Source organism: Leopardus geoffroyi, chromosome A2 (assembly GCF_018350155.1).
Source record: "Leopardus geoffroyi isolate Oge1 chromosome A2, O.geoffroyi_Oge1_pat1.0, whole genome shotgun sequence".
NCBI classification, from domain to species: domain Eukaryota; kingdom Metazoa; phylum Chordata; class Mammalia; order Carnivora; family Felidae; genus Leopardus; species Leopardus geoffroyi.
In genome coordinates, this window is record NC_059331.1 from 76,120,514 (window position 1) to 76,143,683 (window position 23,170).

A 23,170-nucleotide genomic window follows, 5' to 3' on the forward strand; every position below is an offset into this window, starting at 1 on the left:
AGTCCAAACACTTAACCCCTCCACCACCCTACCTATCCAGTGTTAGTGCAGCTCTCATGCGGTTCTTGTGACATCAGGAAACATGGTGCACGTGTGACACGGGTCCAGGTCTGACACACCCGCCAGTCACATGACATGTGATACTGTCACCACCAGAATGTCTTACACCAAGTGAGTCTGAATCTGCTGATCTTTGAAGAAGAAATAACCTGGACACCTTCACTGGCCAGTGTCCCCAAAGAAGACATCATAAAGACTCTCTCAGGGCAAGAATTAGAAATGTGGACTTGACCATGATTAGAACCAGTGCTGAATTTCTAGGCCCGGTTGTCATGCTGTCCCTTACCTTGGACTCCCAGTCTGAGGACACCAAATGAAAGAATACAGAGACAAGAGTAGAGTCTTGATTATTTTACTTGTTCTTTTTATGAAAAACAGTACAGAATTCATTAACAAAGATAGAGGCCTCAGGGTGTGTAAATTAAAAGGCTTCAAGGAAGTCATCTTGTTAAAGAGCCCCAGGGGACATGACTGGAAGGTGCCTACTGGCTTTTAAGGATAACAGCCAATGGAAAAATGTGGACCTTTTTGTGCCACCATGTGTTAGGAACTCTTCCCATTACCAAAGAGTGTGGGTTTCCCAAGCAGATTGACAGTGATAATGGCAGAATAGACCATGCTTTTGAGGAGGAGCAGGAGGTAGGTATAGTAAGCAGAGTTGTTCACGAGATGCAGATGCAGGGCATCTGAAAAGAAACCATTTATTAATTTCACCTGCTCTTTTGAAAGGCTAGGACTTATTAATGGGAGCGGGGTCACATTATACATTTCCAATGATCTGGGTTGAATTGACTCTCCTACACCAATATAACCCAGTTGTAAAAACATCTACACCATCGTCAGCACTACCACCACCACAAGGACAACGCAGAATCCAGCTTGCAGGTCAAATCAATCAACAATCTCTGCAAAATTCACTTAGAACTTTCCAAAGTATGAATGGTAAGGTTGCATTTTTAATGAATGGATCCAGTGGGGGGGGGAAAGCATTGGTGATAAATAGCTTTTAGCTTCTTGACCCTGTCTCTGTCTCAGAGTAAGAATAACAGCCAATATACATTGGCCACAAACTAAACACCACTGACTTTGAGAGATTTCCATGCAAAATGTTAACCTTACTTAACTTTTCAATAACCTATGAGATTATTATTCTTATTCCCGTTTTATGAATAAATTGAAGACAGAGAAGTAATTTGCCTGATCTTATACCATCAGTAGTACCCGCAACATGACATTTAAGCGATATTTTCAGCTATGCTGTAATTCCGCATCTCCACATGCAGTAAGTACCCATCAAATGATTAGCACAAATGTAAAGAAGAATTGCTTATTTTGAAGGATAATAGCCATTACATGTTGTGCATTCAGTGAGATTCCTAGGAATCCTTGGAAATTTGGTGGTGTTCACAGTGGGGTGGGTGAAAGTTTTTTGTAAAGCGGACATTATATAAAAAGAAAGAAAGGGGTTAATCCAAAATCTCTGAAACTTTAGGAGGTCATGGCTTATTCACCTGTCTTTCTTGAATGTCTCATTGTAGCTATGATATTGTAGGAAAATAGCTTTTATTATCTTTTGAAGTTTAGAAAGAAATATATGTTGAAATAATTAATGACAACGATGGTGGGACAGACTGACTACTCAACGAACAACAAGGCCAAGTCTGTTCCGATGGAAATTTACTTTACATGCTTTATCTCTAGAGTTAAGAACTCCAGAATTATTCCTCCTTGGTGTGGAAGGGACCTCAAGTGGTGATACGCTCATAACTCCTTACCCTTAGTCAGGTACTATGTTACATAGGGTCCAGAGGCCCCTTGATATTGGACATGGAAGGCAGACAAGCAGGGTTAGAGTCAATGCTCCTCATCACTTTCTTGGTACATATGTTGGGAGAAAGGGCCAGAAACCAGTACTTACAATGTGTCAGCTAAATGAGACACCCAATACTAGACATTCCACATATGGGACCTTATGTCTTCAGTAACTCAGTTAGGTGTTATTTGTGTTATCCCTGCTTGGGTTAGAAAATGTCAGTAATGTACCCACATTCGTGCAATCAATAATTAAAAGACTGGAGTTAAAGTCAGTCTGTGGCACTTGAAGTCTTGCGCTCATCCCCCCACCCCGCCCCCATGTGTGCACCTGTCTCAAGGCCTTGGCTTTGGGATTTAGAGGAAGAATAAAAACCGAGTAAGTGTATGAGCTCTTGATTCATATGCTCTTGGTTGAAGCCACAGATCTCTCTGTGTGGCATTGTGCAAGGGACTTAATTAATTTTAGCTCATTGCCATAATGTGTAAAGTGGTAATAAAATCCTTCATAGCGAGTATTAAAAGAATCAGACAAAATGTACTTCCAGGGCACACCATGCCTTCTGTACAATAACCCCTCTGTGTTAGTTCATGTTATTGACTACAAGCAAGAGCAAGTACTCAAAAGAAGAAATCTAGAAGCAAGCTGATGTCCTCAGTCATTAGAAACAAAGGCCACAGAAATGAAATCCATCGTTGAAATACTTCAGAGGCCCTTGTCGCACTCCTAATTTATAGTCCTCTCATTCCCAAGCCAGGATGTACTGTGTGGAGACAACCCCTGGGAAATGATGGGTTGACTTAAAATATCACTCAGTCTTTTTGCAAGATCCTGCCAATGTGAGGTTTCTATCTGAAGCCAGGGAAGTTCAAAATGTAAGTTGATCAGGAGGAAAAAATGCTATAGCATAACATAAAGGCAAACATATAGAAAAACTTACCATTTTCACCCTTCAGAGAAGCTTCTGTAGAGTGAATAGCAGTGAGATCTAAAAGAAATGAGAGCAAGTATTATTCCATTGTTCACATCCATTATTTGACACGTGTGTGTATTGTGGATGGATGGATGGATAGATAGATGCAATTTGTCAACAGAGAGGAGAGAGGAATTACAAGTATGAGCCCTGAAATTCCAGAAACGGTTGGACTGATTTTACGTAATTCAGTAGATCAATTCATATGTTGTATTTCTGCACATGAACATGCTGAAGTTCATGAATGATGGATTTGTATCTTTTTTTCTCACAACTAGAGGGTCATTTTTAAGACTATCGTATTTTCCTTTTGTGCTTCTATCTCCTAGCTACAATGCCTGCCACAAAGTAGGTATGCTGTAAATACTCATTGAATGGAAAAATAATCAGAAACAGTGGCTGCTATATGGTCATCAGCACCCACTGTTGACACGAAGTGTTGTTACCAAAGTAAATTCGTAGACACTGGAAACCACAGTAGAATCTTACACGTTGGAAGAAGTCTGGTTTAGGTGGATTTCCTGTCTAAGGAAAGAAAGCAGCCCTACCTTTCAAAGCATACATGCCCCACTATCCCCAGATCCGGCACTCGATTTTCTGGAGTGGAGGTGTTTACGGACGTGACAGCAATGCTAATGAAAGTCAATACCTATTGAGTGATTATTACTGTGCCAGGCACTGTATGAAAGGCTCACATGCATTGTCTCATCCGATCCCCCAGTGACACTGATGTGAACTTAACGTGGAGGACTCCGTGTTGTACACAAAGAGATAAGGTTTAGAGAATGTAAGGAACTTGCTGACAGTCATACCAGTCACCAGCAGAGCCAGCACTCAGAGGACACTCTGGGGGTTTAGATGAGCTAGAGTGTGTGGAAAGTATCTTGTAAAACAATCCATAGAAATAGAACATAACTCCGGGGCACCGGTGTGGCACAGTTGGCTAAGTGTCCGACTCTTGGTCTCAGCTCAGGTCATGATCTCACCGTTCGTGAGTTTGGCACAGAGCCTGCTTGGGATTCTCTCTCTCCCTCTCTCTCTCTCCAACCCCCCTGCCACTTGCTCTCTGTCTCTTTCAAAATAAGTAAATAAACTTATAAAAAAAAGAGAAACAGAACATAACTGCACCATTGTGGACTCTCTGACATCATCTCTTCCAGTGTCTTAATTACTCTTAGCAAATGACCTTTTAATTGTAGAAGTTCAGCATTTCAGTGCACCTCCTTGCAGGGATAGAATGATAGGCCAAATCACATTAATAGCTGTCTGGATGTATAAAACCTGAGGTGAGGGTTGTATTTATCTACGGTGTTAAAAAAAAAAAAAAGTACAAAATATGTACAAGGACAAAATTTGTTAAAAAGATCAAGGACTATTGGATAGAGGAACAAAGAGTTGAAAGGCTGTTTTAGTCTATATATTTTTTTAATTTTTAAAAAAATGTTCATTTATTTTTGGGAAACAGAGAGACAGAGAGTGAGCAGGGGAGGGGCAGAGAGAGAGAGAGAGGGAGACACAGAACCCAAAGCAGACTCCAGGCTCTGAGCTGTCAGCATATAGCCCAATGCGGGGCTCTAACTCACAGACCATGAGATCATGACCTAAGCCAAAATTGGTCGCTCAACTGACTGAGCCACCCAGGTGCCCCTAGTTTATCTTTTTTCTTTCTTTTTTTTTTTTTTTCAACGTTTATTTATTTTTGGGACAGAGAGAGACAGAGCATGAACGGGGGAGGGGCAGAGAGAGAGGGAGACACAGAATCTGAAACAGGCTCCAGGCTCTGAGCTATCAGCCCAGAGCCCGACGCGGGGCTCGAACTCACGGACCGCAAGATCGTGACCTGGCTGAAGTCGGACACTTAACCGACTGCGCCACCCAGGCGCCCCAGTTTATCTTTTTTCTAATTGATGTGTTCTTATCCACACATACATGGTCCTGGTATGCAATTTTATGCACTCCATACAATCATATTTTGGTGCACTCTTAAAAAATGAGTTTGACAAAAGACACAAAAATACTGATTCGAAGGGGCACATGCACCCCAATGTTTATAGCAGTGCTATCGACAATAGCCAAAGTATGGAAAGAGCTCGAATGTCTATTGACTGACAAATGGATAAAGAAGATGTATACACACACACACACACACACACACACACACACAATGGAATATTACTCAGCCTTCGAAAAGAATGAAATCTTGCCATTTGCAATGACATGGGTGGAACTAGAGTGTATTTATACTAAGTGAAATAAGTCAGTCAGAGAAAGACAAATACCAGATGATTTCACTCATATTTGGACTTTAAGAAACAAAACAGATGAACGTATGGAAAGGGAAAAGAGAGAGAGAGAGAAGCAAACCATCAAACCATAAGGGACTGTCAACTATAGAGAAGGAACTGAGGATTGATGGAGGGAGGTGGGAGCGGGATGGGGAAATGGGTGATGGGCATTGAAAAGTGCACTTGTGATGAGCACGGGGTGTTGTATGTAAGTGATAAGTCACTAAATTCTAGTCCTGAAGCCAATTTTACCATATATGTTAGCTAACTAGAATTTAAATAAAACCTTGAAATTAAAAAAAAAATGGATTTGAGGTATAGGCTTTGGGAAAAATCTCCAAGAAGGAAAATGTTAGTATAATTATGTTAAATGTTAAAAAATCCTCAAGAGCTGACTTTAAAGTGCTTTAAAAATCTCTTTCTTTTCCATACAATGATTTTATTCATCATATTGTGCACCTGAAACTAATGTAACACTGTATGTTAACTAACAGAAATTCAAATGAAAAGGTAAAAAAAGATAAATAAAATCTGTTACCCTGCATTGATCGACATAAAGACAGTAAGGTAACAATTTTCATAATGAATTTGTGTGTGCGTGTCCTAGGTGCTCTTTCTCAATCCAGGTTGGTCGAAAACGTGGACAAGATGAGTTTAATCTCTCTTCAGAATCACTTCATTCTTTTGTGCTTTCATGTGTATGTATACATATAAAAATATACAAGCTTTGGGGCACCTGGGTGGCTCAGTTGGTTAAACGACCGACTTCAGCTCAGGTCATGATCTCGCAGTTTGTGAGTTTGAGCCCCACGTCGCGCTCTGTGCTGACAGCTCAGAACCTTGAGCCTGCTTCAGATTCTGTGTCCCTCCATCTCTCTACCCCTCCCCTGCTCACGCTCTGTGTCTGTCTCTCAATAATAAACGTTAAAAAAAAATTAAAAAATATATAAGCTTTAATCAAAAACAAAAACAACAAGCAAAAACTTTCCAAGAAACAGCGATAGAAATTTTCTAGAATTGCATTAACAGAAATGTCCTCATCCTTACTTCTCTCTTACCGTAATCATCACCGTGGAACTTAAAATACATTTTACATTTCTCTGATCACTAGAAAATCGAAACCTCACAGGACACTTCAGCCCAGTGGTTACATTAAATTTATGCTTTGCTCATTTGGTTCCTGCTTGTTTCTTAGCCATAAAAAGTTATGGCTGTCTATGTGATCTTACTTTAGTTAAGTTTTAGGAAAGAATATACATAAATGCAATAAATATATGAAAAAATTCATCCATATCATGTTTCCAACAGCAAGGATTGTCATCAAGATAATTTCATTCGCTCTTCATCACCGACCAGGTGAAAGCAAAGGTTTGGCCCTAGTTTGATCATTGGACGAAATGAGAATCTGTCAAATAACAAAAATTCAACCAAATAAATGTTAAAGACCTAACTGGCTGTGTTAACTGATCTATTCATGAATCAGGGAGCATCGTATCCAGCAAGTAGAGGGGAGCTTGGAAGGGCTGCAAGAGTGGGGAAGTTTTTTCAGATAGAGAGGGAGTGAAAAAGAAATTATTAGCAAAGAACATTATTTTAGGCAAGGGGACCAGAGAGGCAGTCGATCAGTAAACTCTCTAGTGCGAGCCAGGAAATGCCCATGTTCCCTGGTTCAAGGCTACAGTTCTGGGGGTTGAAACTGCAGCTGGGCAGGGATGAAGTCTTGGTTTACTGGTTTGGGGTCTTAAGCTGAGTGAGGCCATTTTGAGCCTGTGGTTTTCTTTTTAACAGCCCTGCCTTTTGATCAGACTCCCGGTTTAACTTAATGGAGGGATCACAATTGAAGGCATTAACCGCACTCAGCAACCTCTCTGAGGTTCTCACGGTTTTTGTGGTTGCTCTTGTGATATTCACAGGTCTTGACCTTTTGGCCTGTGAATGTTCACAGGTTACCACTTCAGCTTTACGGTTTTTGAGTTGGTCATTCTGTTCTCTTTGTTTGTTTGTTTCTTCTTTTTTTTTCCTGACATTCTCATCTTAGAGAGATCATTAGTTTGCAGGTTACCAGCTCCGAACTTGCATTTAAAGCTTTTGAGAGAACATAAGGAACCAGACAGCATATTGTGATTACAATAAACAGGATAATTCCTCATGTTTGGAGTGCAATTTGAAGCCATGCTTCCCAAGGCTCAAAGCAATGAAAATCACATAAGTAATAAAGACCCTGCGGAAGGAATCATTCATTTAGGCCAAGTGGCTTGCTCAGTGATCGAATGTCATTGACTTTTAACTTCCCCAGAAGTGTTAATCCGGGAATAGCAGGCAGTGTTGACTACAGCACAGACCCAACCTTGCTCAGCTAAGAGATCATCAAGGGCTATCTTATTTTCAAGAATTACTTTGGCCAGAGTCTAAGGATTTTTGTTGGGCAGCCATTGCTTTAGTAAGAGATTCTGCACCAATTTTCAGAATGAAACAGAAGGTCTTGATCACATCTCCCTTACATTGATCCCTGACCAGGGAAGTAAGGCCCAGCCAAAGGAGTGAATCCTGGTCGTGAAAGCTTCCTGGGAGGTCCCTTCTAACTCAGGATGTAAATCGAGGGATGTCAACCAATGAGATGTCTTATTTAGCTTGAGAAAAGTTAAGACCAGTGTTAGATTTTCTCCCAGCCGGAAATAAAAGGCTGCTGTCAATTCCAGAGTTCACCCCTTTGGCTGTGACCTGGGAGATACAGATGAGGGAGTTATCTTTCCAGGCCGTTCGTTGGAAAGAAAAGAAGGCGAAAAGGTTTCACATTTGGTTGAAGTGTGAGATCTTGATCCATTGTCTTGGGCAAAAACACCCTACCTGCATGTCAGCTACATCACTTTCTTTCAGTTTGACTCAGAGATGTCCAGTGTCTGTGTAAAACCCAGTGACAGGTGGAGACTTCTGTAGCTGTGTGATGTGCACCTGAGTGTTATAGCAGGAGCACTCGGTAAGGTCCCTCTTCTACTGGAGTTCAGTGGCTCTCTTACTCTGATGATGTGTCTAAAATACCTAATCATCAGGCTGTAAACTGTGACCGACAGGATCCTTTTAATTACGATTCAGGAAAGCTTCTGTAACCTGTTGATGACCGGCTTGAGCATAAGACATTGGAGACAGTAGCTGGTCTGACTAGCATGAGACACAAGGATCAGCAGAAGATTGTACACTGAGAGCTTTCCAAGAAGCGGACAAGGTTTTCCTGAAGGCGCCTATGATTTGCCTGGTGAAGTAGGAGCCTTGGGCCCTGGAGCGCATAGAAGATGCGCCCCAAGGGGGATACCCATTTGCAACACTGTCTTTGCCCCAGTGAGGGCATCAGCCTCTCAGCAGGGAAAGGCTTTAACCCTTCCAGAAAATGTACAAACAGTAACAAGCGCATGTTAACAAGCCACACTAAGTGGTAGCTGTGAAGAGTGAAGCTGCAGGTGTTCAAAGTGTCCCCAGGGAGGAGGTTTGAAGCTTCTGGAGACAAAAACAATTTTTCCAGGGTTACGGGCCTGACAGGTTAGACATTGACGGTAAACAGTTTTGTTCTATTATAGAAGTCTTTCAACTGATGTCTATTTATAATTTGAATAATCTTAAATGCCCTGATTCAGAAGCAGACTGGTACCATGTTATGAGAACATCAGGATAGCAAACGTCTGGCAATGAGGGGCCATTTTTTTGTGGAACCAGAATGGACTTTAACTACATGTGCCACAATCTTACAAACACAACATAAAGAACATCTAGTATGAATTTTTATTTGACAATGCTTCCTGGTAATTTAGCTTATCAAATATACCCAATTAGTTTAGCAAATCCTTTGGAATGTTCCCAGTTAAGGAGACTAAGAAGACCAAAACTCCAAAGAAAAGAAACAGACCCACAAAACCCTTTGTCCTTTTGACATAAAGAAAAGCAAATCTAATGCTGCACCTGCTTATTTTTGATTTGAAAATTCTTCATTCCAATTTTAGTCCTGACCACACATAACATTCCTTTCCAAACATCCCCCCTTTCTTTCTTCTTTTTTCTTTTCTTTTTTCTTTTCTTTCCTTTTCTTTCCTTTTCCTTTCTTTCCTTTCCTTTCCTTTTTTTTCTTCCTTCTTTCTTTCCTTCCTTCCTTCCTTCCTTCCTTCCTTCCTTCCTTCCTTTCTTTTTTTCTTTCTTTTTGAGAGAGAGAGAATGAGCAGGAGATAGGCAAAGAGAGAGAGATAGAGAGAGAGAGCGAGAGAGAGGGAGAGGGAGAGAATCTCAAGAAGGCAGCACACCCAGCACATAGCCAGTTGCCATGCCTGACATGGAGCTCAATCCCAAGACCGTGAGATCGTGACCTGGGCCAAAATCAAGAGGCAAATGCTTAACCAACTGAGCCACCCAGGCATTCCCAATCATTCCATTTTTACAAATCTTTACAAGTTTCTCTTTTAAATTCAGAATTTGTCCTGAGTTTACCCTCTTTAGATGACCAGCCTTGCCTTAGGACAAAGTCCTTTTTTATACCTTAAAAAATACATTTCCCTTCCTCATACATTTTCTTACTAAAAACACACATTTTATTTTCCTTACATTCAGAGTTGTTTCCGTTATTATTTTCAGTGGTCTTAATTACATTTATTAAAATTCTGAACTCTTAGAAACTTTCTTTTTTTTTTTTTTTTTCAACGTTTATTTATTTTTTTGGGGACAGAGAGAGACAGAACATGAACGGGGGAGGGGCAGAGAGAGAGGGAGACACAGAATCGGAAACAGGCTCCAGGCTCTGAGCCATCAGCCCAGAGCCTGACGTGGGGCTCGAACTCACGGACCGCGAGATCGTGACCTGGCTGAAGTTGGACGCTTAACCGACTGCGCCACCCAGGCGCCCTGAAACTTTCATTTTTAATGAAAGCTAATATGTAAGCAATTGTGAACTGTTAACCAGCATTCTTAGATTGGCAAATTAATGTACACATTTCAAAAGTTCTAGAAATGTGTATTTCTTCATAAAACAGTCTTCCAGTAAAGCACAAAATACATTTACGAATAGGTCCATGTATATTTTCAGTTTCTCTGCAATAAGGAAACCAAAAGTTGGTAAACCTATGTTCATTAACTAATAATTTAGCATTTTCTCTTACTTGGAAATGATCTAGATAAGATCTAGATATTTAATGAATGTAATTTACTTTTACACTTGAGCTAACACTGTAAAATTTTAAGGATTTAGTTTACCAAAAAGATTTGGGAAACTACTTAAAAATATATTTAACACTTTTCATTTTTAAAATGAAATACATATTTCTAAAATATCTATTCAATTTACTGGTTCTTAGCACTTTTGCTGAAATTACCCATAAAAACTTTATGAGACTACGAAGTCTGTCATTCTCTCAAGCTATTTTCTTCAATATTTTGTAAGAGATCAACTCTACTTATGTAAACCAAGGCACATGAAATAATTTAATTTTAGTGCTGCTAATTCTGAAGACATGTCTATTTTACTTAAACCAACAACTGGATATTTGCCCAGATCATATGAAGTTCAAACGCATTTGGGTTAGTTTTTATCTTTCTGAGACACCATCCGGAGAGGAAAAGATCTCACATTGATGACATATATTTATGGACACACAGATCACTGCAAAGACCTTAGAGTCACTGGCGTTTATGGAGAAAATGTTCAGATTTGTATTTGTCCCTGGAATTTTTTGTAATGTTTATTTTTTTATTTGGAGAGAGAGCAGAGAAGGCGCAGAGAGAGAGGGGGAGACTGAGAATCCCAAACAGGGTCCGTGCAGTCAACACGGAGCCGGATGCAGAGTTCGATCCCAAGAACCATGACATGACCTGAGCCAAAATCAAGAGTCTGACACTTAACTGACTGAACCACCCAAGTGCCTCCCTGGAATTACGAAGGACACTGAGCCAGGGTTTAGGCACAAGAACCCTTTAGCAGTTTGTATTTTTTTTTAAAGGCCTCTTTCCCTTAGTTTCCCTCAGTCCCAAGCATTTGTGGGCTGTGTTTACATTTCAAAGATGTGACAAGACAGATCACTTTGAGGACAGAGGAAGAATGCAGGTTCCTCCAAGAAGGACTTTGCTTTCCTAAAGCCAATCATCTATAAGCCTTTTTCTGGAACTAGGAGAAGTTTGGGGGTGGGTGAAGGGACAGGGGAGCTCTGAATTCAGCTGCGTTTCTAGTTCTGTTCACATTTGTCAGGACAGCTGCTCTCAGTGTCTCAAAACTTGGATTTTCGTGAAATGACAACATAGTTTGATCCAACCTATCCAAGCACATGAGCCTCAATTTGCTTCCTTTCCTCTGGGTGCACAGTTTTAAGTATTTCTGGCAGACGGAATAACCCCCCTTGGGTGTAAGATGAATATTATCTAAGGATGTTACCCTCCCCAGATCCAGGATCACCCACAGTGACAGCCAGAGGAAGGGAACCCACAGCTGCACATCCCAGGTAGGCAGAGAGCTAAGAGCAGTGACGCAGGATGATACCAGCAAGGAGGCAACGGCTGTCTCTGGGAGAGAAAGGATCCATAAGCAATGGGTGTGGATTTGGAAAGGGTGGGACAACAGGAAATTTTGTTATCCTCTCCGGACCAGGCATGTGGGCAAAGACTCAGAAGGAGAACTGATTCTGCTAAGACTTCCCACCCTTTCCTGGTTCTGCCAGTTTTCCCAGGACCCTTCAGCAGACCTTGGTATTTATCAGAGTTTCCACTTGGCTCTTTAAGGGAATTAATGTAACAGTGTGTCAGAAAATCACCCAGTTTCTCAACTCTGGGAGGGCCTCATTTGGGGACCCTCCTCTGAAGGTAGACACGGGGGTGTCCGTAAGGCCATTAATATGACTGAGTAGTCTTTTCAGAGAGGAAAGCCAATTCACACTTGAATGACTGCTCAAAGGAGCAAAGAGCAGAGGAGGAATTAGGTCAGTCTGACAGCTTTTTGTTTTAGTACCTCTTCTGTCTTTAATTTCTCATTAGCCTTTTCCAAAGAATGTTTCATTGAAACCACCTTGGAATTTTAAATCTTTTAGAGGCTTCTGCTTGCTCATTAACAGAAGTGTCCTATTTTATTTAATTTAAGACATTTTGCTTTTTTTTTTTTTTTTTTTTTTTTCAACGTTTTTATTTATTTTTGGGACAGAGAGAGACAGAGCATGAACGGGGGAGGGGCAGAGAGAGAGGGAGACACAGAATCGGAAACAGGCTCCAGGATCTGAGCCATCAGCCCAGAGCCCGACGCGGGGCTCGAACTCACGGACCGCGAGATCGTGACCTGGCTGAAGTCGGACGCTTAACCGACTGCGCCACCCAGGCGCCCCAAGACATTTTGCTTTTAAATGTGGTTCTTACATGATCTTATCCCTAATTGGAAAATTCCCCGCTGTTGTATTTCTAGACTGTAATTGCCCTGAGGGCTGGCAGCAGATCCATAGGACCCTAGCCTTGAATGGAGTTAAACCACACTTCGGTCCGGCCGTATGTCTGCACAAGTGAGGTGTAGCTACATTTCTGTCCGGCTTTGTTTTGGGGTCTCCAACTTATGGTTATCAAGCTAGTTCCTCAGGACACAAGGCAAGCTTAGTAAGATTCTGCCATTTTTGCTAGACATCTGTAACTTCTGGGACTACAGTTTTTACACATAAAATAAATGGGTATACAGGAAGGGGCTTGCACTTGACCCTTTAGAATGTAAGGAGCCCAATAGCTAAGACTTGGGGCTTCTCAGAGAAGAACTAATACCCAAAAGTGATGTGTCCTGGAATTGGGGATTGCGTGTGTTTTAAAGTATAGCTCTTTGCACAGAAATTTTCTTGAGGTGGATGGGTGAACTGGTGCCAGTCCAATCTATTCCCTGACCAAGCTATACTATCAAGGGCAGGTTCTTGAGGTGGTGAGCATTCTAATAGTTTTTAATTGCCTCACAGTCTTTTTTTGTCTAACAGTCCTTATTGCGCCCATCAATTTTGTGGGTTTTTCAGTCTCTGATCCCTATTAGCAGTAGCCTTTATCTATAAGAAGCAAGAAAAACAATTATGTGCACCTTAGCGTATGCACAGTAATCAAGAGATGTCACTGGCTTCTGGCCACAAGAAGACTCTTTGTGCGCCATCAATAATTCTCCTGGAAACTTGCTGAAGTTTCCATCCAAGAAACTGTGGTCAGAAAGTTTGGGGCCTTGGCTCTGGACAGATCCTACCTGCCAGTTCACTTGGGCTCTGGGCAAACATGCCAGTTCAAGTGGGGTCCAGACAAAGAAGCCAGCTCAACTGGGCTCTGACAGTAACCCTCTGCCAGCCCAAGCTGACCCACAATGTAAAGGAAAGCCAATTAGATCAGGAGTCTGAATGCAAAGAGATTGAATCTCAGAACCAACAGGAACTCACCTACAGCCCTTGAAAATGGTGAGGAGGACAGTGAACTCAAGGGGCTCACAGTTACCTCCCCTGGCTGTCCCCTTGTCTCTGATTGCCCCTGGAAGTCCATTTCAGATCCCATCACCGACACCAAATCTGTTAAATAACAAAAATTCAACCAAGTAAATGTTAAAGAGCTAATGGCTGTATTAATCAATTTATGAGTCAGGCAGCATCTGATCTAGCAAGTAGAGGGGAGCTCCAAAGGACCACAGGGAATAAAAGATTTTAACAATAGCGCAGGGAGTGCAGAAAAGGAAAATATTAGCAAGGAATCCATTTTTCTAGGCAATGTAACTCTCCTAAGGGGAAAAGGGGTCTACTGGGAACCTTCATAGTGCTGACCAGGAAATTCCCATGTTCACTGATTAAATGTTACTGCTCTGGGGGTTGAGATTGCACTTGGGTTAGGTATGAAGTCTTGTTTTAGTGATTTGGGGCCTTAAGCTAAGTGTTACCATTTGGGGTCTGTGGTTTTCTTTTCAACAGACCCAAGAAGATGAAGACTGACTTCAGAAATTGAGACTTGTATACAGAAAGCTCTTCACATGTCCTGTTATGTGCTTGTTCCCCACTGCTGAAAAAGTGCCTGCCTAACCACAGGGAAAGCACAAACTGGTTCCTTTTTGGGGCTCTGGTCTGTCATGTCCATGCTCAGGACTTGACTTCTGAGTCTACAGAGTTACTGGATCACAGCTGGGCCAGAGCACATTCAGCTCTGCCCACACTGTCTAAATATGTCCAGCTTCTGGAAAATGGGACTCCTTTGAGATACCATGACTGAATCACGAGTGACCCTGGATATTCACTTTAACGTAGTGGTCCTCCTGGGGACAGTGGTCCGTCCCGCCTCCCTCCCAGGCCTGGCGCACGCTCGGACGGCAGGAAGTGTTTGCTGGGCAGCATTTCCCAGTGGTAGAAATACATCCATTGTGGACAATGGGAGAATGTTTGTACGCGTTAGCTTCACCCAATCTTACTTGCCAAGTTTCACCTAATGGTGGGATATAAAATTCAAATCTAAAAATCCCAAGACCATACTAAAACCTCAGCAGCCAAATTACTATTATTTGTTGAGCTGCGATCTGGCTTTGTCAAATGAACAGCATTTTGTCACCTATAACTCACGTTTCTGGGTTATACTTTGAGTAGATCAGATTGAAGTGAGAGGGATTTTGACTACTGAGTAGAACATTCCTGAAAGATGTATAATTGTTCTTATTTACTTATCAAGTAAGATTTTCTAAAGTGGACTCTCCTTTTGAGAATTTATGGTGGGCAATGTTGTTAGGCGGTTTCATGTGTACTGTTTCATTTAATCCATAGAGTGATCCTCAGAAACATCATTATGACCTTCATATTTCAGATGATGAAAGTGAGGCAAGAAAGGCTAAGTGAATTTTTCTTTTTCTTTGTATGTTCCAAAGCCCATGCTATTTTAATTCTATGGGGTAATAGCGAAATATTTGTGCCTCCCTTAAAGGCAACAATATTAAAGAAACATTTCTTTTTGTTTATTTCCCATTAAGACTTGACAGAAAAGGTGGGCTATTCTCATTTTAAAAAGGGGGTTCTGGGAGGTTATATTCATGTTTATATGTACGTACCTTTGTCTATTGAAGGAAAAAGAATCTCTTGATCAACCCCTCCTTTATTACTATCATGTTTGACAACACATTTGTGTTCTTTACCCATTGACTCTTCACTCACGGTCAGCCAGGTGTATTTCATATATGTGTCCTTAGTTTTCATGGTGTTTCCCTGCTGGGATTCCAGAATTGTTTTGCCATTCTTTTCTTTCCAATATATCTCGATAACACCAGGGAAAAAATCCTCAAGAAGACAAAGATATGTTCCAGTCTTATGGAGTTTTCTTTCAGCAATTGAAGGAAGAAAAATTGTAGGCTTTGGGGAAATGTTCTCAACAGGACGTTCATCTGTGGAGGAAAATGGAATAGCAATGAAAACTATTAGAGAAATTCAAACATTGCGTGGTTTGGAAGCAGCCCTGAACAGAGTATAAGGAAAGGAAAGTTTCCATAGGATTAGTGCTTACCAGGGCTTTTCATCCACAATGGGTTATGAGGTACTTATTTTCTTACTTTCCATGGGAAAAGAGGTTCAAGCAGTCATGTAACTTGCCCAAAGTCGTAACTACTAAGTGGCATAGCCTGGTTTAAAACTTGGAATTTTTTAAAAACAATACACTGTCATTTGTTTGAATGAGAATCCATTTTCATGCATACTTCACAATCTATCAAGTTGAACGTTTAGCTTCAAATCAGATCCCATACCCGCTTCTGATACTGAAGTTCTTCTCCTTGATTTCTGATTTTGTAGATCATCTTGCTCTTACATTTGAACCAATCCAAGATTTTGAGTAGGACAATGTTTAAAGCTGCACTACCAAATTATTTACAGTGCCTTGAATTTAGAAACAATGTGGCACTATTCCCAAAACTTCTATTAAAAAATTATTATTTTCAGAAATGGTCTTATACTAACCTTATCAAGTAATGTGATGGTCTCGATTTTGTTTTGCTTTAGAAAATGTTCACTAAAGGCACATTTCATATTGGAATTTCATTAGAAGTTGACACATGACTAAAAAGACACCATACTTCTATGCTTAGCATCTACCCCAAATTTGGATCTGTCCTACAAACCTGCTGAACTTGTCATACCCACAATTTTCTTTGATTTCACCTGCTGAATACAGTTATATGTGACTGGTGTAATGTTAACAGATATGGTTCCAGAGTTTCCTGCAGACATGATGTCAAAACATATAACAAAACATCATAGTTCTCAAGGGCATATCTAGCCCATCTCCCACCCACCTCCCTCCATCAACTTGCATTTTGTTCTCTATCATTGAGTCTTTTGTGGTTTGTTTCCCTCTTTCTCTACCCCCTTCCCATATGTTCATCTGTTTTGTTTCTTAAATTCCACATATGCATGAAATCATATGGTATTTGTCTTCCTCTGATTGACTTGTTTCGCTTAGCAGAATATATTCTAGTTCCATCCACTTCATTGCAAATGGAAAGATTTCATTGTTTTTGATGGCTGAGTGATATTTGATTTTATATATATATATGAATAATATTTAAGAATATTTAGAAAAAATTATATTATTCCTATATATATATATATATATATATATATATATATATACCACATCTTTATTCATTCATCAGTCAATGGACTTTTGGGCTCTCTCCATAGTTTAAAAGCTATTGTCAGTAATGCTGCTATAAACATTGGGGTGCATGTGCCCCTTTGAATCTAAAAAAGATTAATTTCTAATTGTACATGATATTGTCATGATTTTCACCTTCAGTCAGTACATTAAAGATTCCAGTTTTCATAATAGGAAGTTTGGGCTCTTTAGGAATACTTCTGATAATCATAGTTAAGAAAATTTCTGGATGGTAAGACATGACGCTTAACCTCCTTTCCCTTTTCCTGAGCTAAATTCTTGAAGTTTCATTCTTTTCAGGATAGAAGGAGTCTTGAACTTCCATAACGTTATCAATGTGATAGTTAATTGAGCCTTAAATAGTATACTTGATTATATATGGTTAGTGCTCATATTTTCCATAATTATATGACATGTCTTTTCTTTCAACATTCTTTTTTAAACTTACTAACAGTGTATTTTTGTGGCCAAAATCATTGTCATGATGCATAAAATAGAAACTAGTTTGCACAATAAATAAACTTGTCCAATACATTTATATACATTCATAATCAAAAGAGTTCAAGTGAGTTGCCTATGTTGTATGTATTTTGTGAAGATGAAGCTATACGAATTCTATATAAATTTACCAAATACCCACCACATATCAGTGTGTTATTTCAAACCTTTATATTAATATTGATTCAAACTTTCTCTATTTTAGTCTTCTCATTATTCTTTTATTAAATAATTGTACATATTTCATATGCAAATATGAATTTCAAATTGATGACATTTCTAAGTATTTAAAAGTACAAACTGTAGAGAGAGCCAAAGCATAAGAGACTCTTAAAAACTGAGAACAAACTGTGGGTTGATGGGGGATGGGAGGGAGGGGAGGGTGGGTGATAGGTATTGAGGAGGGCACCCTTTGGGATGAGCACTGGGTGTTGTATGGAAACCAATTTGACAATAAATTTCATATATTGGAAAAAAGAAGTACAAACTGTAACTCTCTTTCTCAGTACATTCTAATTATTTTTTTTAATTTAATAGTTTTTTAATTTTTTAATTTAATAGTTTTTAATTTTTTTAAATTTTTTAATTTAAATTTTTTAATTTAATAGTTTTCAATCTTTAATTGTTTTTCTAATAAATACAAGCATGAGGCCCACACTTGTTTGTGTTAGAGATGATACCAATTAAGGTAAAGGGTAAATTTTAATGTATATAGAACAACTACAAAAATACAAAAAAAAATACGTCTTAATTTCATTTTTGTTGCTAAAAGAGGAAAAAGTCCACTAAAAAGACACAAACACCTCTAAATTCCATTCTTTCATGTATTGGTGGACGCTAAGCTAAATTTCCATTGTAGCAATAAAATGTACAGCTGGGGCCCCTGGCAAATTTCTTCTCCGTCAGGATGATTGGCTACAGGCCATCCTCCATACTGGATACAATTCTCCCTTTAGGTTCAAAATGGGGCAACCTCTATCTCGTACCTATTGGCACATGTCTCGCAGACAATGTGCCAAATATTTTACTTACAGTCTCATTTAATTCTGGTCTACCCCTTCTAAATACATATTGTTATCCCATTTTATGGATTAGGAAACTGAGGCCAGAAGATAGTCACCCAAGTTCACATATGCAGTAAGTGGTGGAAACAGACCTCTAGGTCAGCCGGAGTCCAAAGCCCAAGCTCTCTGACAGCGACATTTCACCATCAGAAAAGGAAATGTGTCAACTCACAAAACTTACCTAACATGATCACCTTCATTCTTGGGCCAAATGGGCTTTCATGACAATTACACATGTTGTATGTGAGCATTTTATTATAGCCCACATGGACACAAAGTCAGACGCTGTTACAGTATTTGCCCAATGTCGTCTATGCTGACCTTTACCATAAGAATTGATATTAAAATCTCTCCTAAGATTTCCACATCTAAGCCCCATCCCAATCCTCTTTTTTCTAAACATTCTTAAATATTATTCCAATTTGATTGTTTCTTGCCTTCTTTCTCTTCTCTTGAAAAAATTGCCATCTTCTGTTACTTACCTATGAAAACAAATGTTGTTCCATCACTAAAAAGTTTTACAAAATAATTCCATAGGAGTACCTGGTAGCTCAGTTAGTTAAGCGTCCGACTCTTGATTTTGATTCAGGTCATGGGATTAAGCCCCACATCGGGCTTTGCCCTGACAGTGCAGAGCCTGCTTGGGATTCTCATTCTCCCTTGCTCTCTATCCCTTCCCCACTCTCTCTCAAAATAAATAAATAAACCTTAAAAATAGAATAAAATAATTTCACAGTGATTCCACCCATATCAAATCTTTAGTGGATTTATCTTCTCTGAGTTCTTTGAATTCAGTGAACTATGATGGCCTCCAATTGAAGAGACCAGGATTCAGATTCTGATTCATTTGGGGTTTTTTATTTGTTTGTTTAATGTTTATTTATTTTTGAGAAAGAGAGAGAGAAAGAGAGCCCATGAACAGGGGAGGGGCAGAGAAAGAGGGAGACAGAGGATCCGAAGCTGGCTCCAAGTTGACAGTAGAGAGTTCGATTTGGGGCTTGAACTCACAAACAGCGAAATCATGACCTGAGCCAAGTTAGATGCTTACCTGACTGGACCACCCAGGTGCCCCCTGATTCATTTTGGTTATAACAAGTTCTGTGGATGAACAAATCAAGTAAATTAAAATCTTTGCTACTTTGTTTATTTTAAAATGATGATGTTAGTGTGGATCAATTCAACACTCCACCAGGTGCTGAAGCAAGTCGAATATGAAACAAGATCTGGAAAGCGATATGATCAAACCTGCTATGGCATGGGGAGATTATAATTGCTACCATTATTAATAACAATTTTTTGTGTTGATTGTGTGCTCCAACACATTTTAATCTCATGGGACCAAACCTTCCCTTACTAATGGGAAGACAATATTTGGGGATAGCAATTAGATCTATGTCAATGAAACATGGAGACTCATTCCTTCATTTGCACCCCAGGTTGCTCTGCTATGTCTGGAATTCACTGAACCGTCACCACTGGAAATGTAACTTTGACACACCAGTTAATAGGCAATCACTTGTCTTGTCCACTGCATTCCAGTGTTAAAAAAAGTCAAAGGGAACATTGGCTAAAGCCTAGCAATACGGGGTCAGTTCATGGAAATGCTTCACCTGTGTGGTCCAAAGCAAATGACTCTTTTCCCACCACTGGCATAATCTATGTGCATTCCAAGCTTTCACCAGAAATTTCTACCTCAAACTGACTTCCTTCCAGATCATGCCCAAAGTTTGGCTTGAATCTCCCACAGTGGGCCTTCATGGCCGAATGACCAGATCAATGGCTGGTTGCCCGGTCCTCCAAACCTCCTATTGTCACGTTAGATCCCTAGGCTGTCACCTGCCTATGTCTGCTGAAGGTCACCATCTGTGAATGACATTAAATGTCATGGCGCCCACAGTAATGATGCAGTTGTAGCATCTAATGCATTTGTTTGAAGACCATTTCTTCCATTTTATAAAATGGATATGGAAAGCAATGCCCACTATTTCACTTCATATTCCCCCTAAAGGACTCATGCACTGAAGTACTTTTCTCATTTTGTGGTGGAAAGACCACCATATTTGAAAGTTTGTGGTGCCTCATTTTACCAGTTAATAAAAAGTATGTACTCCATCACATTTTTCTCCTACCTTTGAACATAAAAGTTTACCCTGTGTTTCTTGCTAGATAACCGTGGACCATTTTTCCTCTGTTTTCTTTAGTGCTTTTGATCTTTTATTTTTTATTTCATGGCCTAACTATATTTTATTTTAGGTCTTCTCAAATAGATTCTGGAAATAAGCAGTGTAAGTATATGAGAAATAGTTTGTGCATTAGAGCTTGATTTTTCTTCTGCCCCAGAGCTTGATAGTTTAAGACGGTCTACCCCGAAGGTAACATGAAAAATGGGAGAAGATGTTTGCTAATCCCACTCCGTGATAGAGACACAAAACACGTGATATTCAAACACACTGAGACGCCACAGAATAAGGTGAATCTTCCATTCCCAACATCATCCCTCACGAAACAGGGGTTGCCTTATGTTTCAGTCTGGGGCAACCTCTCATATTAAAAGAGGTTCTTCCAATATTCTACTTTGATGAAACAGTACTACTTGGCAAGATATCAGCCTGAAATAAACTCAATTTATGCTAGTTTTAGAGATAACACTGGTAAAAGACAATAAAGAAGTTTACTATTAGGTTTGGTAAATAGTACTTGGAACTAAAGTCTATACTTTATGCTTACATTGCATAAATATATGACTACATAAATGAAATAAATAGTTTTCTTTTATTTCATAAATAGGCAATTGTCTCTTCCAATAAAATATCCAGTGACATCATCATAAGGAGATCCCAAAACAGACACTCCAATCCTGTGATGACTCAGAAATTTGCTCTGGAGTAGATGCATGTGGAGGCCCTGAACAAAATTTTGGATGAAATGTGAGGGCACAAAAAACAGATCTCTCAACTCATATTATAAAAAAGATATACTTTTTAATTTGTGGGTATAACCCAATAAAGGTATAAAATATTATAAATGAATATTTCATTTTGCATCTATGTCATTGTAAGTTTGTATGATCGAGTTGCAAATCCCCCCCCCCCTTTATACATCCAGGTATTTGTACTGAAAAGTTAAAGATCATCTTATACTCAGGTTGGCAATATTTGAAGTAATGCTTATTACATTCTAATCATTTTTACAATGATTTGAACGGTGAGTCTTAGAAATTAAAAGTATTCTGGAAATCTGACCATTTGTTTTAAGTGTCCTATAGACTAGATTGTAACTAATACATTTTTTTCTGTACTCCTGATTCTATGCAGAACTGCAGTGGGTGGTAATTGGAATTCTGAAGAATTGGCTTTTTGCTTATTACTGACCATGTCCCAACCTATACGGAGCTAATTCCATATTTAATTTCATTTAGTTTTAACCACATCCACTTGAAATAGTTGTTACGTTGACAGAACGAATGAATGGAAATATAGCAAATGTTAACAGTAATAAGTGTTGCTATGAGGTTTCAATTTTTTCTTTATTTTTTCTCTTTTCCATTTTTTTTTCATTTTAGACATGTATTCTTTTTATAATTTTAAGAAAGCAATGACCAGTGAAACAAAATTTATTGGTTGAAGGATAATTATACACAACATGACAGATTCAGATTCAAAGTTCACATTTTTGTCTGCACCACTGTCTCCTAAAAACATATTTTTAGGACCTCATGAATTATAACTGTGTCACTATTTTTTAATTGGATTGATGCAATTTACAACGAGTAGATAGTTGAAAAAAAGAGGACCGGAAATTTCTTTTTCAGTTTATGAATTTAATTGTGCCTGTGATCAAAACCACTAAGGAAACCATAATATATCATTTTTTCTTCATTTTTCCAATGCTTTTACCAGCATTCTGAAAATTCTTTGAAAACTTTTTTGACTAGATGCTGCAGGCTCAAAAAATCCCTGTGAGATGTTCTCCCTCATCCAGGAAAAAAATTCCTCTCTAAGGCTAATGAAGAATGAATACATTTACTAGCCTGAATTTAGAAAGAAACAAACCCAGCGTATGACATTCCCGATTATGTCTGCACAGGTAAATGTGTTGGTACCGGATAAGAATCACCTTCCGACAAAATGACAAGTTTATCAAGTTTTTGCTCGTTCTTTCCTACTGGTTATTTTGGAATCAAATAAGCAATACAAATATCTTTACACATCTTTCAGCACAGAAATCCCACAGGGACCTAACATCCCCACCCCTCAGGGACCCCCAGTTGCTCTAGCAAGTTAGCTCCTTGTCAATGTCACCCACGCAAGCTCAGGCGGCAACTACCCCCAAGGACTGGGACACAGTCACCTACCTCTCCAAGGATCCTGCTGCCATTTGTGACCAAACTGGGGGAGGATCCAAGAATGCTGAGCCGGCACCAGAACCTAGCCTGCTGCCCCTGCATCGCCCGCCTCCCCTCCCTACGTTATACAGAAGAATGAAAGAATATTTACCTGTAATCCAGATCTCAGGTTTGGGAGGAGGATTTTTTTTTTTGTAAATCCCCCATCCATAATAGCCCACTGTCTGAAAACCTTTTACAGAAATCTCCCTTTATACCTCTTTTAAAATCTCGCCTATATTTTTTACTATTTAAACACATAAAAATTGGTCCTGCTAATATTAACAAAGATGAATCACAAGCAAAATCACATTAGATATGAACCCAGTCAAGAATGGATGGACTGACCCCTCTCTGTCTTTCCATCTTATTCATCCACGGCAGAGATTATGATTTTACCTTTTCTCAACATTTTGCTGAGTCTTCTAAATCTCTTTTCTTAAGGTTTTCATGTATCAG

General features: G+C 39.4%; 1 gene segment (V, D, J or C); it reads right to left on the reverse strand.

Annotated features, from left to right (window-relative positions):
• Positions 1-396: 396 nt before the first annotated feature.
• LOC123607242 lies at positions 397-23,086 on the reverse strand. The segment is given in 6 exon segments: positions 397-746; positions 2,814-2,861; positions 13,534-13,659; positions 15,171-15,500; positions 22,824-22,917; positions 23,060-23,086. Coding segments are annotated over 6 exon segments (768 nt in total).
• Positions 23,087-23,170: the final 84 nt, after the last annotated feature.